The sequence below is a fragment of the Corapipo altera genome, unplaced genomic scaffold, assembly GCF_003945725.1.
Source record: "Corapipo altera isolate COAL_440 unplaced genomic scaffold, ASM394572v1 22, whole genome shotgun sequence".
Classification (NCBI taxonomy): Eukaryota; Metazoa; Chordata; class Aves; order Passeriformes; family Pipridae; genus Corapipo; species Corapipo altera.
The window spans coordinates 14,555,166-14,575,300 of NW_020884886.1; the positions used below are offsets into that span (position 1 = coordinate 14,555,166).

The window sequence follows — 20,135 nt, forward strand, 5'->3', positions numbered from 1 at the left end:
TAACTATGGTTATAAGTTGAATTAAAATTTCATTTTTAAACTTAGTACTTACTATTTTTCCTCCCTAAGAGATTTTTTTAAGTAGGTTTTAATATATATTTTACTGTTTTTTCTCTTTACTAATGAGTACAATTTAAAACACTTTTAGCAACTGTAATGACTATTTACATTTATAGACTAGGTAAGCTTGCCAACTGCAAACCTGCAAATCAGTATAGCTATTTTAGAGATGGTAGAGCCAGAAAAGAAAGACAAATATCACATTCTTTATTGGGTTCAGAGATGGTAAATAGATGGGATTTAATCTGCAGTACTATGGAAATAGAGTCTATTCTCTGTTTAAGTAAACTATGTGGATTATTAATAAAAGCTTTAAATACAGAATTGCAACATCATAACAGAGTTGTTACAATGCCTCGGTTAGAACTGACATTAGCTTTTTGATAGGTTTTATGACATAGTAGTGTCACAAATACCAACACTTTTTGCCACAACAGGCTAATCTGTTTATCAGTGTAAATACACAAATGTTAAAGAGCAGAAAAGATGATGCTCTTTATGTAAGAAATACATGAATAATTTCCACAAAACCAATTTCCCCCTGTGTTGTCATAACTGATTTGCTGTATGTAGTCATGTTATGCAAAGCACATCAAGGAAACAGACAAAGAACCAAAGAAGACTTTTGGAAAAGTCTAAGCTCCTTCTTTTATCATAAAGATTTTCAATGATTGCCACATCTGAAAAAGAAAAAAAAGTAACTGAAGATTGATCACATTCATTCTTTCATTAATATATTAAGATCTACTAGCATATTTACTGAGACTACAAAGAAGTCCCTAAGGGAGGAACTGGAAGGCTGGATTTAACCTTTCAGCTATTTCTATAGCTAAAAACAACAGCAGGGGAAATTCAAACAAAACACTTGCCTTATTAAAGAAAAAAAATCTATCAAACTATGCATATTTCCTGCCCTTCTTATGTAAAAGCTCATTTTATTTTAAAACTCTGGAAGTAATTTTCAAAGGGGAGGTTTTACATTAGCAGTAGTACCAATTTGGAATATTTTACACTGAAAGATTTGTGAACTGGGGAAACTGGATATTGCTATACCCGTGTTTTAAGGAGATCAACATAATTATCTTCTGTTTGTACAAGGGTTTAATTAGGGGGAGGGAGGGTTTAATTTATAATCCCTACTTAGAACACAGTTTACAGGTATACAACATGGAACGATGATCAGAATTAAAAAGTGCAATAGGTATATGATCAGAAACATTGTACAAGCATAAAGTATCCCATTATCCCTCTGTTCCCAGGATGGCATAGATATGCAACACTGCCTTGGGTTGTTCTAGCCCCAAAATCAGTTCTCTCACATTCTTAGTGTCACACTCCATCCAAATACAACTTTTTTAAAGTTGTAGGATGGCTCTGTAAGCCAGGGGGCCATGTAACAAATCTGTTTTTAACTGCTCAGTGAGAGGCTGCGTATTGTCCTCTTGGGATGAAACACGGCAGACGATGGAAAACGAGCAGCAGCAAAAACAGGTTTTTCTCAATTCACTCGGGTCAACGAGTTCCTAACTCTGTAACCCAATACAAATCTGATCTCTTGTGGTCACTCATTTAGTCAAAAGATAAGAAACAGTTCTGGCACGTGTATGAAATGCTTACATAAGTTGAATGGCTGGGAAAGGTAATGCCTTTTGCTGAGAGAAGAATGTTCCTTCCACCAATTATCTCTCCCTTCATAACTACACCCTTAAGGAAAACAGCAACTGTTGGGAAAAAATTGTATGTGCAACATTTCAGACATTCCAATAGTCAGGTAACTGAAAAAAGAGCAACTATCAGAGACTGGAAAAAAATAGTCCTTTGTATTCAGATTTTTCTATTCTGATGTAGAAGGGGAGTTTGGATGAAAGTTTGTGGAATAATGGTAAAAAGCTGAACCAGACTTTACCTGTTCTCAACAAAACCCTCAAAAAGACCATACAAATACACTCAATGTTTTTCAGACTGGAAACACTACAGAGCTGATGAGAAAATTTTGAATAGAGAAGTAATTTTTTTAATATGTTAACTCTTACATAAAGACAATATTATCAATGATGATTTTGATTTTATTCATATTTCAGAGATCCTTGTGCCGTCAAAAGTGTGAATTTAGTGGAAAATTAACAGTTGACTGCTTGATCTGACGTCTGCTAAAGTCAGCAACAGCCTTTTCATATATTTCTGTACATTCTAAAACAGACACTTAAGAAGAACACAGAAATTAGGTGAGTGAAACATCAGACTATATTCAATAAAAGCAGAAGAGAGTGCAATATGTTACAAAAATAAATATTTACACTATTTTCTTCCATGTAAAAGAAGAGGATTGTATCTGAATTTTAACATTCTCTGTGCAGTTTGTCATTCAAATATATTAAAAGGCTTAGTACATGAGAGCCAAACAATAAACTAACTTATCTTTTATTGTCCAAAATGAAGTAAACATGAATTGTAAATAGTATGAAAGCTAAAAGAAAGCTAACAAGAATGAAAAATTTTCAATTTATTACAGTAAAAACTTGCACACAATACAAGTAAAAATACTAATTATAAACTTACATTATTTAAAATACAACTGTGAGTTTTCTTTCCTCCAAGTACATTTAAAATCTTGAATAACCTAAGCTGAAGTAATTTAAATTAATAATCCCCAAACACAAGAACTCTTGGTCAAAATGAGTATTTTGTTTCTATGAAGCCCTTCATAATTTTCTGAAAGAGGCAGCAAATCAGTGTCCACTTACTGACATATCGTGAATGTAAACCCAATACAATACCAAGAAAAAAAAAAAACGAACTTACTTCTAGTGGTAAGAGAGAAAAGGGCTCTTCCTCACTCTCTCCCCGTGACACTCAAATTTTGCATTGCAAAAATAGACAGCACTTTTCAAATGGCTCCTAGTTCCAATTTGAAATAGCTCTTCCTTTCTATTCCTTTTCCAAAACACACAGCTTCTTGCCCCAGTTCACACTAACACAACAGCGTTTAGATCCTGCTCTTTTGAGACATCAAGCACAGTTTCAACATGCCATCTTGTGGATCAACAGCATCTACCCATCAAACACCTGAAATGTGTCCTGCTGCAACTCTTAACAGATGCCATGTTATGATAGGAATCTGCACCGTTTTTACAATCCCCAGCTGTGAACAAAATGTGAACGGTCGCAGTAAAGGGATACTGCTATCGGCCTCTGGAAACTTCTTTGTGATGTCACCATACTGAGTGAAGTTTCTGGTTTGGTTGTTTTGGCTTTTTTTTCACGTGCAAACTTACTATGGGCACACAAACATGTCTGTGTGGTGAAAACAGGGTGTGAAGTTTTACCGCCTGTTAGCTGCTCCACAAAACCACTGAAATCCAAGTGAAAACAGCCTCATCTAGCTAAACAGAGAACTTGTTTTTCCAGTGCAGTGACCTCAGCCACTGGGACCATTTCAGTCTTCCCATGAAAGAAGTAAAGCTAGTTTGCATTTACCATTCATCACAGATAGCTACTGTGAAGAAGGAAATTCAGATTTCTGTCTACCTTCACAGTAACTCTGCTTCCTTTTCAGAGGAGTTTGCTGAAACTCTTCAGATGAGTTTTCAAAGTTTACAACCCCAGAGTTCAACAGTCCTACAATCTCTGGGACTGGTCCTGGAGTCTCTGCTCAGACAATTTTTTTTTTAAATTAACATCAATAGCATACTGCCTGAAGAAAGATTCAGAGCTCTTATCCAGTGTGAACACTTTTTCTTTATAAGAGTTAAGTGTATTATTTAAGAGTTAGAAAAAAAAAAAAAGACAGAGCACAAAAAATATCAGGAATATATCAATGATCACCAGTTTGTCATTTTTCAGAAGAAATAGTGGCATAATCCCTGTCCAAAAGCACTTTCCAACTCCAGAAATGGTACACTAAAGAGGTAACAAAACGAGAAGAACAGGACTAGTGGCAGGAACAAAGTGCAATAATCAATAGAGTCTAGCATGAATGGCAAATGAAAGTAAATTATTTATGTAGGGATAATTAAAATAATTACCTTTTATAATAACTTTTGAGGCAGCTCAAAGCAGAAATAAGTCCGCAGAAAAGACATGAATGAAAAATTAGTAAATTCATGAGACGCGTCAGGAAAAGACCTCCATACAATAAATTGTGATAGAAGAAAGCCCAGAGAGATATGTGAGAGAAACAGATAAAATAGGTACAAAGATAAGAGAGCAAAAATGAAAAGGACAGATAAGTAGAAAAGCAAGGACAAATAACTAACTCAATAGGGTCTTTTATTCCATGAATAAAAGTGAATTTAAAATGGAATCATAAAGACTGTTGATAGAAAATTTTATATGATAACAAGGGCAAAATATCATCCCTTGTGAAAATACTTTTTTGCCATTTAAACCAGTTGTAAGCTCTGGTTTTGCTCTCCAATGATGCCAAAAGATGACAACACTGTGGCCTACTCCTGATTGTGTTCTCATGCTTCTGGGTAATGAAATCACTGTTTAAGCTTTGCTGGCAGCCACTTCTGCTCTGTCCAAAGTATATAAATGATTTAGTAAACAACACGACAAATAAATTGCTACAGTAGGCTATGACAGTCCTGAATACAAGCCAGGGTGCAAACTGAAATGTAGCATTATCTGTAGGGTTCAGATTTAAAGATGCAAAAAATAACACTTAGACACATTATTCTGCTACAAGCTGGCAAAGAGAAATAAGAGAAAAATAAGAGGAAAAGAATGGCACACTGATGGAATTTAATTGTCTCTTAAACTACATTAGCTTCTCTTAGTGGAACAAACAAGGAAAAAGTGAACACTGCCTTCCCCACTCTTTCATTTTCTATGTGTATATGCAGAATTAAAATAAAATGATGTTCATACAAGGACAGAATAACAGTCTGCAATAAAAGTACAGAGTCTGGTCCTATGAGGTGGCAAGTAATTTTCTCTCCCATCGCAAATGAGTGAGAAGGATGGTTGCTACATTTCAGAATAATATTCCTAGTTTACAAACCAACTCTTAAGATCCAGAATCATCAGCCACTTATGACAGGAGAACATTAGCTTTCATAGTGAAAAATATGGCATTTTATGGAGGACAATGCATCAAATAAACATGTCACAGGGACTACTGCAAACTGGAGCCCTAATTTCAACAAGAACATATTCTCCCTTCATTTTCTTTGTCCAGGGATTGCTGTTTTACCTCTTTTTCCAAATTTCCCTCACCTTCCTACAATTGCATGATTGTTATTAGTACTTAATTTCAAAATTTTGCTGGCCTTGGGGACCTGTGATATTGACATTCTCCTTTTAGTGAACGCAAAGCAGAATGAATTAGCAGAACAGGGAGAATAGGGGAAAAGGAGATAAAACAGTGTGATGATCAGGATCATTACAAGGAGCTTCACAGTATCTCTGACTACATGAAGTACTAGACAACAAATAGATGAGATAGAATATTACACAGTATTACCACAGAGGCATCTGAAAACATGCACAAACAACACACATATCTCCCAACAGGACACCAGCAAATTTATATCTAAAATGCAAAACCAGAATACACGTAGGCTTTTTGACCAAACAGTTGAGTATCTTCTGCAAAATTATGCATATTAGCAAACAAAAAAAAAGGTACTTCCACATAGACAGCTTTGATGAAAAGGCTTTGAACTAGCAGTTCTAACAGATAAGTACAGTATGCTCTAAGTGCTGATTACATCCACATGTGGCCTGAGAGAAAAAACATAATTTTTGCCTTTTTCCTCAAAAGGGATGGCCATAATACTTCTCTGATCATCAGAGTTCAGCCATTCACAGTACAGGTTATAGCTATTAATTACTTCTGAAATATCAAGCTGACAGAATTTTCAATGCATGATTTTCTACACTGCTTGCAATACACTATGCATGCTTTGAGATGGTCATGGGATGTGACTGAGATTTAAAAAAAAAATACGTATTTGTTAAGAAGCAGAAGTTTTCAGCATACTACAAAGCTCAGGGATGGGAACTGCAAAGAATGACACCTTCAACTTTCAGTTAAGTCCTGATACCTAAGCCCTTACAGGAAAATATGCTCTTCATGAGACATAGACTTGAGTGGACAACATTGTTCATGGCTTTTTTTTGGTTTTGTGTTTTTTGCTTGTTTAGGTTTTTTTAACATCCACTTGCCTGCCTAGAGAATAGTCTCCATTCACACTGTTTGATCTAGAACTAGTTTCTAGGTTACTACATGCATTACTAGCACATGAATTCTGTAATACAGTTTTGGGATCTTAGCCTGTGCAACACCAGTACTTTTAGCACCCAGTGAAAGGTAGGAAAATGGAAGTCAGGGGAGCAAGAGCACTCAAGAACAGTCTCACCCTCTGCCCCTATAATGCTGTGTTTCACTCTTTTGGCCCAGTGCCTTAGGAGGTGCATCAAGTCTTTTACCCCACATCTCCAAAGAATGATACTTCTTGTCTGTTATAGGTTAGAAATCCGAGGGGGAGAATTTTTCTTCCCCCTGCCCCCACTGTAGGAAAGACAGAGTTTGAATGGAAAGGGAGGAGGGAGTCAATTAGCTTTACAAAAGATCTAGCTGGCAAAGCCACATTCCTAAGGGACGGCCCAGTAGAGGCTGGGGGGAAAACGGAGGAGTTTTTGGGGGGGTTGCTGGCTTTCCTCAGAAGGGAGAGGTCAGACTGCGGAGTTCTCGCTCTGGGACGGAGATGGGGGCCTTGCGCGTGTGCTTTTGGAGAGAAGGCCTGAAGGCTGGGCTTTCTGGCTTCCCGCCCTGGTCAGCCCTGACTGCTGGCCTTGACTTTGTGGGCAGGCTGTCTTTGTGTCCAGCCCAGACCTGCTGCGTTCTCATTGGAGAGTTTTTGTGCTCACTGGGAGAAGAAAGGAGGAGTCTTGGGACACCATCATCTGAGGACAACAGTGAGTTCCCTGGGGGGTGGACTGTTTTCATTTCCCCTCCTTCCATTAAGGGAAGAGTCCCCATTCTCTTTTCAGCTCCTCCCGTAACCCGAGATCACCCCCCAGACCCCTCCCTGTGTGGTGACCGCCAGAGCCCAACAGCGCCCCCTGCAGGACAACACAGAGAACTGCAGGATCTGCACCTCCAGTGATCCAACAGCGCCCCCTGCCGGCCGTGATTAGAACTGCGCTGAAGGACAGAGAAGTATCCAGAGTTTTTCTTTTGTTTGAAGGGGACCTTTGGGTACAGGACTATTGTCTAGTTTTTTGTGTTCTGTTACTGTTCTTGCCAACATACATATATCTTTTAATAAAAGGTTGTTATTTCTTCTGGTTTTTCCACACTTCCTTGATTAAAGCCCCTTAATTTTGAATTTACAATTGCTGAGAGAGAGGAGTTTGGTCTGTCTCATAACCCCTCCTCTTTAGCAAACATTCCACTCTCTTCAAACTGAGACATTGTCCCAATGAACCACCTAAGGTTCAGCTGTTGGGAAAGGTCCTTTTTGAGCCAGCTTCAACACCAAGGACGAAAGGGACAAGTGAGAGTAAAATGCAGTTTCCTGCAGTTGGGATGGTTTGCTAAGAAGGACTATAGAGTAGAATCAGTAGCACCTGCCATTAAAAAAAAGAAAGAGAATGCAAATGCCATGGAACATGTGTAAGAAGTCTCCAGGGTAACCCTCATATTTAAAGGTCACTTTAAATTACCACAAATGTATTTGGTATAGTTCTGCTATGCTTTCAGTAGACGGCCACATCAGAAGGGTAACTCACTTTTGCTGGTTGCCTCATGGAGTATTTAAGTTGGGCTTAGCTGTGCTAATATATTAAGAGCTTTTCAACCATTTGCAGCACACAACGCTATTTTAGTCATTTGTGTTTATTCTGTGCTGTTTACATGAAGTCTCCCTCAGCTGAGACTTGTGGATACTATTTCAGACTATGCCAGTTCATAATAAGACTCTAAAATGACCTGGCCAAGAGAATTATGTGGAAGCTTGATTCACAAAAGTGTTTCAACCAATTGTGTTGAAATAGTTCAAGAATTTGCAATTTCTGCTGTAAAAATCTAGTGACACATACCTTTGCATGCCTTAAGATTTTTTTGAGACATTCAAGCCTTCTGATATAACAACATAACTGGACATGGACCATTACCTTGCAATTAGCTACAGAAGAACAAAACACAAGGTTGTAATTCCTACAGTGGTTTGTAAGTAGAACTGCTGGCAGTTCAACAAAATAGGTCCTTTTGTATTATAGAATTAGAAATATAATGGGTTAAAGAATATATTGCTCATTTTCATAAAAACTAGTACGAGAGAATTCTGTAGCCACAATTTCTGTAAAGTAAATAATACTGCACCAGAAGGGGAAAGAAAAAGGATGTTTCTATGACACAAAGTCGTGTGTTACTGGCTTGCTTTGACATTTCTGGCCACTCTAGGCAGTCATATGCAGGTTTCAGGCTTCATGGAACATACTCTATGATTACCCCCACCACCACACAAACTGTGTTTTCAAGTTTAGTTTTCAGACTTGAACTGACCCTTGGGCTATGATCAGTCAAGGATCAGCCATGCTTACTCAGAGAGCATCCATGTCCAGAGGAGTAACATACTGGAATCAGATTTCTATATTACAAAATAAGTGAAAAAAGGGAAAATAAAAAGGGTTAAATGTAACATTATTATTATATAGAGATCTGCTGTCCTCTGCCAAAACTAAGACAGGAACAATTTTCTCTGGATACCACAGAATGTTCTTCACTGTGACTTGAAAACAACTGTCCCCTTGTCTGACAGATTCTTCCCAACAAAATTACTTGATGTTGTTTGTTGTTCTTCATTCCTGAACTTGGCTCTTCTTGTCTTCTTGTCCAAATAAGTTTTGCAGATGGAAGAGACCGAACAGGAGATAAAATCATGCAAGGTAACAGACCGGTCATTGTCTTTTGACAACTCTTGTGTATCTGCAGAGGATTTAAAGTCTTGTGGTATTTTTCTTCTATACTTACTTCCTCTTATGGAAGTTCCAATTATCTGCTATATCCACAGAGTAAACAGTGAACTCAACATACAATAGTCAAATTGTTACACAGTACCAGCAAATCGTAACAGATGGTGTTGTGGGAATTACATACTAGAAATGATATTTATGAAGTCACAGCCAGAAACTTTAGATTTCTAGTGTTTGTAGGAATATTTAGAGATCATAACATCTGTTTATTATTTACAGTGACCATACTACAGAAATTTACATGTGTGAAATGTTCATATTTTGACAGCAAGAAGAACCCTGGAAAATCCACTTGAGGAAAATGACAGAACATTCAGCAAAAAATAATTCAATGCCACTTAAGCATGTATATATAAATTCTAAGAACTGTGTGTATGAACAATATCTCCCAGTTAACCTACTAAGCAGCAAAATATATTTTAAAAATATTATGAGCACTAGAGATATACAGTTCATGAACTGTATATCTCTATAAAATCTCCATGGTATTATGAATTAAGAAGAAAAAAAGCCAACAAAACAAAGCCCTGCTTAGTCAACCAAAATGAAGGACAGACAAATAATCAAGCCACATAACTTAGCAAGAGTTGGACTTTTTAAAAACAAGCGGCTTTCTTTTGGTAATTTTCTGTGGTATCGCTAACAGCAGAGAGGAAGAAGTGTTTAAATGACAATAGCTTCTCTTTTCTCACTGTATAAGCATTAATTGTACTACAAGATGAACTGAAGTCTGCATTTCAAGTAGAGACTTAAACTAGATTTAAACGATATTCAACCACAAGCTGTACTTTCAATGCCAAATAACATTTTCTACAAGTTTCAAAGTAAATAGACCAATTAAATTAGACGTTAAAAGTATCGTGTTGGAGACTAAAACGAGAACGTCAGGTTCCAGAGGCAGACTTTTTGACCTCCTGCTGATCTTGGAATAGCAGAGTCATTCGAATCTCCCATACAGTTACCTCTAACAGAAATCCTGTGTATTTGAATATGTATTTTTAACTCTACACATAATAGCCATGACTGAATACATCATGCCTTCCTTCTTCATTAGCAGAAGCCTTAATTCTTATCAGTGTTGTTCTAGATAGGTACAAACAAATCAGTCTGTAAAAATTAGCTTACTTTAACCAAATGCAAGTTAAAAAACCTACATCAATCATAGGGGTTTTGTGCAGTGTCATTACTGGATTGAAGGATCCTAAAAGTACATTTTCACACTTGGGCATCTCCTATAAATACATTATCATTCTGTTAAATTTGATCTCACATCTGAACTTCTGGATTTACAATGCTCAGTGTGGAGATAATTGAAAACACCTTGTTATACAATTTGCTCCAAAATCATGACAAGTACTCCCAGCTATAACACAATTCAAATGTGCTCTGATGCGGTTTATATGAATATAGGGAAAAAAAAAATCAATCACTAAGTAGGTATAGGGAACCATTCTGAGCACACAGTATGTTTGGATATCTTTTTCACCCCCACAGACTGAACAGCAACAGATTGTCTAGCTTTCTTTATCAACAACGATTTTGGAGTAAAGGTTTTGAGATCCAACAAAAGAGGTAGTGGGCACCCAGCCTCCATTGAGACTTGTGGGGTTCAGCAACTTTGAGAACCAATGTCCAAGTGTTCTTTTTAACACAAATAGCAAAATTCCTATTATGTTGTGTAAGATTGAGTGACAAAACAACAGCTTAAAAACTGTTACTGAAGCACAAAAGTTACAGATGCAATAATAATGGTTTAGCAAATCTCCTGCTAAAATCATGTGACAGGTTACTTGAGGATAGTCTGGCTGCTGACTGAGACTTCTGAGACTTTTCCATTCTAAATTCTGCTGAACTCCCCTAGCTAGTGATTTGGTCTTATAAATATTTAGGAGCACCTGCTTTGCTTTTTAGGATAGATGAAATCTGGCATTTCCCTTTACTCCTCACAGTTTCAAGTGCTAACTGATCCTTTTGTAAGATGGGCACTGAGCAATAAACTCCATTTCTGCAACTACCCAGGAACATCATTGACTGCTCTTGGTGACTGCCCATTTGCAACACAGGAACTAATGTGCTCCCAAATGATCCATGTGCACCCACCTTACACTGCATGGAGTAGCCCAGAAACAAAATCTTTGTGCCACTTCTGACTTTACACAAAACTCATCTATGTTGCTCATACCTAGAATCCTCCAGCCACAACAAAGGGAACTGGCTGACCGGTGCCATTGCCTGTTAGTCTCTTCTAGCAAAAAAAGGAAAAGATAAAAAATGCTGAACAGGGTCAAAATTCTGAGCCGTACTGGTTTAGATTTGCATCTGACAAGCCTCAGGGGAAAAGGCAGTCAACATGGATCCTCCTTTCTTCCTCCCAACTCCCCGAACTTAGTCCCAGGGGTTCCTCTGTCACCATTTCAGCATGTGTCCAGAACCTCAAGATCCAGAATCAATACAATTGTGGGATATGGCACAAACGTCATGTTGAGGACAAAAAAAGAAAAGAATCCTTCTTGGGAAGGAACATGTGTACAAGTATCCATATGGGGATAGCAGGGAGAGCTCAGAAGATTTTGAAATTATGCCTCTAACTGGGAAGTATGAGCAAGGATGGCTGGGCCTGAAGTAAAGGCTCCACAGAAAAGACAACTGTTCTCCACAGAAGCCTCAATTTTCTGGGCCCTTGTGTCAGCAGCATTGACCTTTAGACAGTGTGTAAATAGACTGAAGGATGCAATTACACCCATGTACTCAGCACTTCAAACCCATATCTGGAATACTGCATCCAGTCTTGAACTCTCCTACACAAAACACATTTACAGATTGAAATGAATTCAGTGGAGGTCTCTAGGGGCTGGAGCACTTCCTCTGCAAGGAGACACTGACGGAGTTGGGCTTGTTTCAGCCCAGGAAAGAGATGACTTTGGGTGATCTAACAGCAGTCCCCAGTACTTACAATGAGGTTAGTGAGAGGATAGACACAGGCTCTTCACAGCACAGTATGGCAGAGGGTATGATACGTTCAACTAAAACAATGGATGGAAAAAATTCTCTATGACAAAGACTGGCAAATATTGGGGCAGGTTGTCCCAAGAGCCTGTGGAATTGCTACCCCTTAAAGATTTTCAAGGTTCGGTTGGAATAAAAGCCCCAAATGACCTGGTCACTGTTAACCTTGCTTGGAGCAGGAGGTTGGCCTAGGTAATCTAATGAAGTCCGTTCCATTCTGAACAATTCTGGTAACACCAGCAAATGGGCTCACATTGCTTTCACTTCTTGCCTCTCCAAACCTGTTGACTGTTCAGCAATAAGGAAGTTCATCAACGTCTAATGACTTTTGAGTATCAAGAGATCACTGGCTGTACCACATTTGGGAATTATCAAAGGGAAGCGATATAATTTCCTATAAAGCACATGCACTTGGCTCTGCAGATGTGCTCAGTTTGTCTGGTGTCATTTTAGACTTTGGTGCAGTTTCACAGATCTGGGCTCTTTGGCAACTCCAGTTTTGATGCTTAGCCCAGCGGTCTCAGAGTCTGTGAGATGGCAAACGCTTGTCACTTCCTCTTGTCCTGTGTTCTATCGTTTGCCCTCTGCTGCAGCCACTGATGTAGCCCTCCCACTGAGAGAGCCTGGCCTGGAGTATTTTGGCTCCCAGTGTGGCCTGTGTGTTTTGGAGACAGCATTCTCTGTGCATAGGCCCAGGGGTGCAATGTGAGAATATGATGACACAAGCCCTGCAGTGCTACATTATGAACATGGGTGGTGAACTCTGCTTACTCTGAGCAGAGTAATTCTGGAAAATGTGGTCAGTGAAGGTCCCCAACAGTACACACAGGTACAGCATGTGTCTGGCTTTAGGTTCTTCCTCTGGCATTCCAGATGAGATAGTGTAACAATGCACTCCGAGGCTAATAAAGTGTGGACACTCAAGATCTAACGTTCAGCATGAACCAGGACTGTACGAGTGCAACCCACACATCGGCAAGAACAAGTTATATATATACCACTTGCAAAATGCTGTTTAAAAAAGTTTCTTCTTTTGTGGATGTAAGCATGTGGAAGTGGTTTCATTTTAAGGGCAAGCACACAAATTGAGGCAAAGCCATACAAGGAGCAGCTGAGGTCACTTGGCTTGTTCAGCCTGGAGAAGAGGAGACTGAGGGGAGACCTCATTGCAGTCACAACTTCATCATGAGAGGAAGCAGAGGGGTGGGCACCGATCTTTTTTCTCTGGTGACCAGTGATAGGACCTGAGGGAACAGCATGAAGCTGTGTCAGGGGAATTAGGCCAGATATCGGAAAAGGTTTTTCACCCAGTGGGTGGTCAGGCACCGGAATGGGCTCCCCAGGGATGTGGTCACAGCATCAAGCCTGACAGAGTTCAAGAAGCATTTGGACAATGCTCTCAGGCACATGGTGTGATTTTTTGGGTTGTCCTGTGCATAGCCAGGAGCTGGAATTAATGATCTCTGTGCATGCCTTCCAACTCAGGATATTCTGATTCTATGATTCCTTATTCCCAGACATATATTCTTTGGGGATTTACATATTAGCTCTACTCTTATCATAGGCTAGTGAATGCCACATTTTCCTGATAATCCTCCTAAAACAGTGACAAGAAACCTCTTGAAGAAGGGCCTGATCCTAAAGAAGATGTTCTTCACACATATTGCCTTGAGTAGTTGATGTACTTAAAATTATATTTAGGCCTCAAGAAAGAAAATATAATAAAAACAAATTTATGAATATCAACAAGCAGAAGTACATCAAATGAAGCTGATGTATAGCACCATCTCAAAAAATAGTTTAACCAAATTAGTTGTAATCAAGTTCACCTAATTGCTCACAGTTCATAACTGTTAGTGTTATTTTAAAAAATATATACTTTTATTTAGGAAAAAAAAAGTGCTTTGTATCTTATTCTTCAATAGACACTGAACCAAATTCACTACAGAAACAAAGAAACATTGCTATTTTACAGGTCACAGAGCAATTTAAAGTAACTTGCTTGAAGTTGCTCAGCCATATCAATGACATAGCAAGAAACCAAACTCGAAACTTAAAACTCTTTGTGTTTTCAATTTCAGAATTTTTTAAAGGGTAGTTTTAAAAATTTAGACATCTTTATCTTGCCATATGAGTACATGGAACCTCAAATGTGTGGCATCACCTTGACATCAAAGAGGTTGCACGGTAATTTCTTTGGTTTTATGCAGACTCAAAAAGGCATATAAGGAAACATTTAAATAGAAACACTGTCAATGCTGTCAAAATGAAGCTCTGGGAAATAAACAGAAAGCTATCATTTGTATGGACTATTCAAAAGCTCATCAGAGAGTTGGATACACAGATTCTAACTGTACATGCTACTGAATAAGCAGAATCAAAAGCATCAGTAACTGCAAATCTGCAAAAGCTGAAGTAATGTCTGAATAATCACCCTTCCAAATATCCTCATGTTATCCTTACCAGATTAATCAGTCTTCTCATTGCATGTTCATGTGAGCAAATGCATTCACAGGGATCAAATCCACCTTCTGCCATGGTTCTCTGGATAAACCTGAACTTGTCTGTGAACACCTAAGAAGAATAAAACGACAATGAACTCTTTTTCAACTGACCTTATTTTCCAGAGACTCACACATCAAGTTTCAGTTCATGTAATGCCAGGATGAAAAAGCAAAACAAAGCAGGGTAATCCTATTATTCCTTTGGCAGTCTGAATGAAGAAGTCTGGTATGTGCAGTTACATTTTGATGTTGCTGAAAGCACTGTCTCACACAGGCTTCCTTAGAGAGCCAAATAAATATTTTGCAAGACTTTGTGTGTCTCCCCTGGGTTTTCCCACATACCACAATGAAATACATCCAAACAAACAAGAAACACAACGATTAAATTTTTGTCTCTCATCTGCATAGTGGGACTCTTAAGTGTATATATACAATTTGAAAGGCCAAGGGAACTTGTACTCTTAAACCCTAATAAACTGCTGGTATTCTCCGTCTAGATCAACGTACAGGAAAATAATTTAAACCCCACTAAGTTCTTTGGTAAAGGAAACAATCATCCTTGTATAATGAAGGCAAGCAGCAGTGGTGCAAAAGTGAATGTACTTGGAAATGTCAAAAACAGAGCTACACACACTAATTTTAGATCAAAGAACTAGGTCAGTCACTTAGCAATACAGAATGGTCAAAGAAGCTGTAATGGACATGGTGGGAAATCAATTCTAGGTTATCCACCTGCTGAAACCACTCACACCAGAAATGTCAAACATGTACAAATGTATCTTTACTATATACCAATAACTTCTCCTTGACTTAATTGAGGATCAAAATGTGTAGTAGACTACAAGGCATTTCTACCCTTGTGGTCAAATCAGGGATTGATTCCTCTCAAATAAGGACTCTTGGGGTATATTATAGTTATACAAAACCATACTTTCAAAATATTTCTGTTAACTTGGCATCAGTTGCTACTGTTGCATGAACTGGGGCCCTACTGCGACATAATTGGCAAGCTTAACAACAAATGCAGCAACACAGAGCAGATACAACCTCTCAACTTCCAAAAACAAGTAGTTTATGAAGGTACCAGCCATTTGATAAGGGTGTGCTGAGTGAACGGATGTGCTCTGCAGTCATTGCCTACAAAAATTACAGCCTTGATCACATACAAGCATTTTAATGTCACTAGAAGAAAGATGTCTATAAGATATCTTCATTCAACAGAATGTATCACCATAATAGTTCTTCCCTCTTGGGGGAAGAAAGACAGAGAAAAAAGCAAATGCATTTCGGAAGTCCTTCCTCTGCCATTGCCTACCACTCTTCTGAATAACCCTCTGCCATGGTGGAGAGAGTCAGATAGTAAAAGAAGGTAAGACATATCTGTATCTTCATTATGGAGTTTGAACATCAGTGCCCTTAACTGGTTAGGGTCTCCATTTTTTAAAAACAAAACTGAAAAAGGAAAAATAAAATTGAAGGGATGGAGGAAAGACTTTTTGCCCAGATGCTAAGAAAGCAAAGTCTGGCAATGTAGTGAGAAAATGAGAAATTACTTGATTATGTAGCGTACCAGTAGCTTTGAAGAGAAAAACAGGCCTGCGTATTGAGAAGTTCTTCAGTGAAGAGGTGATCAAGAATCAATAATTGGACGCTGTAACCAACCAGATTCAAAAGAGAAGCAAGGCATACATTTTTACCACTACAGTAACTGATCAGTGTAACAAACTGCCCAAGGAGAAATGGATTTCTCATCACTCAATGTATTCAGATGTGCTTCTGTAAAATACAGGTTATTGAGTACAGGAGTAGCCAAGTTCAGGTATGTTCTCAAATACAGGGGAGATCACAGCAGATGATCTAATGACTCTTTTTGAGAGTTAATTATAAAGCTACTATACTAACTTTCATGAAATTATCTCAGAACCACTAGAACCACATGACAACAACAGAAAAAAAGCTTTAACTACACAAGCTCCCTGGATGATATGCCACGCCATAAGCCTTTCTAAAACTAGCTTAGCCTAAGGAACAGATAAAAGCACTGATTGCTAAACAGTGCAAAATGGTTTCTCTGGATATAATGCTGACATTCAAGAGATGGTATTTGAATAAGTGAGGTTGAGAAACAATATTTAATTGTAACTTGAAAGAATTTAGGGGTCAGTAACACATCATGTGCAATGTGACAGCAATTAACACACGAATACTTATACTATAGAAGACTACAAGAAAATCAAACATCAGATAAGAGTCATAACCAATGAAACCAGGCTAACATTCTTTACAGAGTCTACAACTGAAAAAGATTAGACAATAAATAGGAAAAATTAATCTGTCATATCATAAATTTAAGCAGAGGTGTGCTAGAAGGAACTTACCCCAAGGTACTGGGTTGTACATGACCAGTTACTTTAATGAGCTAATTAAAGCAGGAAACGTATCGCCAAGGAAAATCCAACAATCCAACCATTCAACAAAAGATCTCACAGGCTATCCCACCTTCACATAGGTGGAGTAACCCTTTATCTTTTCGTCCTCTAGGCCTACAACAAACTCTTCCATTGGCAAAGGACCAAAGATTGACCATGTAATTTGAGAACAACACTAGGTTTTTCCCTGATAAAGATGCTAAAATTGGGTTATTTTATTATGCTTAAAATCCAGGTAGATAATTCCCCATTATGTGATTATTTTTTTCATGGAACTGGAGGAAATGGAGATTTTACACGTGACTGACCAGTTATAAAGGAGAGAAACACTCTAATACTATATAACTTTGACTTGTAAAATTACACTCTCATGTCTGTATTCCTCTTTAAAACATTCTTGGCTTAACTGTATTATTCGTAACACACTTTCAATGCATAAAGAACTAAATATCAACTAAACTCTATAATCAGATCTTAAAGCTTATTAATGTTTTGTGACTCTGTCTAAGAATGAGAGACCATTATTTTTATACATTATGAAGCAGGATTTCTTGGCTCCACTGTGTGCTCTTAGGCAGTCTGTATCAAAATCCTGTTCCAGAATTGCAATGTGCTTCCTGCCTGCCTCCCGGTACTTGCAATTGTCTGGTCTCACGTCAGCGGCTAACTTGTTCTGCCCAGCTCTGACCTCTTTGCTGTGAGTCACACGAGCTCTCCACCTTTTGCAAATACAGTTGTTCTACATACAGTCTATCACAGAAAACGGGAAGATGTTCTCTGTTCTTTTCCTCATGACCTGGATTAAGAAAGAAAATGCTTGTAGATTTCTTTTACTCATTTTTTTCCGTATGTTTCTCTGTTTATTGTCACTTTGTTTTCCTTCGAATTTATAGATTAACTGCTAAGACCATAGCAATTGGTAAGACTAGGATGTCAAATACCTGCAAGCCCTCTGGCTGAGAGTTACTTTTATTCTATTTAAAATTACCATATGATTTGGCCATATTACTGCTAGCACAGGGTTTACAAACAGCTGGAAGTCACGGTTGGTAAATATGCCAAAGCTTTCTCTGGTAACAGCTGAGAAGGTATATATTATGGTCTCTAGACTAAGCAAACTGATAGAGAGCATAATAAAGAAGAGAACTAGTAAACATGGACAAATGTGATGTACCATCAAAGAGTCAATATGACCTTTCCAGTCTAAAGAGGCGTAGAGAGACAATCATAAACAGTACTACTGAAATTAAAATACTGTGGTTGGAGTTAGAATTACAGTAATTCAGGAGCAAAGTGGAGGATGGTCTCTGATGATTTAACACAGAAATAAAAGCCCACCTTTTGACTTGAGCATCTACTTGAAATTGGAGGCAATGAAGCCATATTGAAAATATTTCTAGTCTGTCATGATTTAAAAAATAGCATTCTCAGTTCTAGTAACTATTGTAAATTGTTTCTTCTTTTATTACCTTCCCCGTTCCCAGCCCCAAAGGTGTGTTATATATTTTACACCCTACTATCAGAAACACAATCTTTATGGCTACACTCTGATTGGGGTTTTTTTGTACCTGGCGACTGTTCTGTATTTTAAATTATTGCAGCGACTATACATTATTTCCCAATTCAGCAACACTGCTCCTGAGTAAATAGCAGGCAGCTGGTGAGCTCTGGGAGACAGAAATTATACTTCGCCTCACTCCACTCTAATAATTACAAAACCAAATTCCTTTCCATCACGAAGACAAACAAGAATTTTTGCCAATCTTCCATATGCTTGATGCTCTCCACTGTAACTTGAATATGATGGATGCTGATTAGCAAGATTGTCAGAGTCTACATACTGGTGATCTCTACTCCTTACTATAAAAGATTGTATAAGTATTTATCATTCTGGTATTCAAAGAAAAGCTCACTCTATATGATACATAAATCAGAGTTACTACAGATTTGTCATGGACTAAACTGGGCATCTTAAGCATCAAAGCATTAAGCTCATTAACCCTTTTCTTTCCTGGATCCAGACACTTTTAAGATGTAGACTATCATCACACAATAAATACAATGGCTGAAGATTTCCTCAGCTAAGAACTACTTTTGCTGTGTTATTATTTTCTTGAAGACTGAAGGTAAGAAATCCTTGGGAGCAAAATACCTCACAGTAGAGCAGGCAAGTAACAGAATATTGTCACTGCTTTAAAGAGAAACAAAACCCTATTCAATTCCTCATTGCTGTTTTTAAGCCAACTGCAATAACTCAGAGCACAATTGGCAAATACCTCTAAGAAGCTATCAAGTTAATTTTACTTCTGAATTCAGTTTGGGAGAAGTGTGTCAGAACAAATGAAAATACGTATAAAATTTAAAATAAAAATATATAAAGAAAGCAAATTACTTCTTATGCCTCTGAAAAAATATAAAGGGCTAAAAGAGTAAAAATCATACACAAAAGTCATAAACGACTCACTGTCCAAAAGACACAATGTTCATTTTTATTTTACTGTCGGAGGTAAAAACCCCCTCTCCTATACTCTTCCATCATCTACTAAAGGATCCAGGTTTCCTTAAAAAGAATTTGTTCTCTTGCTTTTTTATCTGCATCTAAGCCATCTTAGCATCTATATTTTCTTGCAGTACCTGACCCTTTTTGTAATTATTCTACTCACAGCATGCCCCAAGTTTGGTTCTTCTGTATAATCTTACCCATCTCCAAATGACCTCCAAGTATTCTCTTCTAGAATCTAAAACAACCTGTACATTGGCCTCATATAGCACAACATAACAGCCTTGCAATCCTGCAGATCAGGTCTTGTCCCAAAGAAACTAGCAGGCACTGGGACTGCGTGACTATAGTACCCATTGACCCAGGGGGTGAAAATTTGCTTCAGTTAAAACAAGAGACTAAGATGAGCTCTTCATAAAGCTCCTGATCACTGCTTTTATAGGACTCTCTTCTCCTCCTTGGCCCCTCTGTCCCCCTGGATACCACCAGCACTCCAGGGGCAACTGGCACCTCTGCTGACTGGACAATTCAAAATGCCTCCGGGTACAAGCGGTTACTCCAAAATCTGTTTCTAATCCTGCCTCTTCTAGTAACTGGGCTCACTGAACTCTAGTCATACAAAGTCCAATTCAACATCAATTAGGTGTACAG

At 38.1% G+C, this 20,135-nt stretch overlaps 1 protein-coding gene across 4 annotated transcripts in view; it reads right to left on the reverse strand.

The window, feature by feature from the left end:
• Nucleotides 1-20,135, reverse strand: part of SMIM14 (small integral membrane protein 14) — a 56,515-nt gene that overhangs the window by 11,587 nt on the left and 24,793 nt on the right. For all 4 annotated transcript variants that reach the window (XM_027643015.1, XM_027643014.1, XM_027643018.1 and 1 more), the window contains one exon: nt 14,515-14,625. In XM_027643015.1, the coding sequence (XP_027498816.1) occupies nt 14,515-14,625 (111 nt within the window). The remainder of the gene's footprint in view (nt 1-14,514; nt 14,626-20,135) is intronic.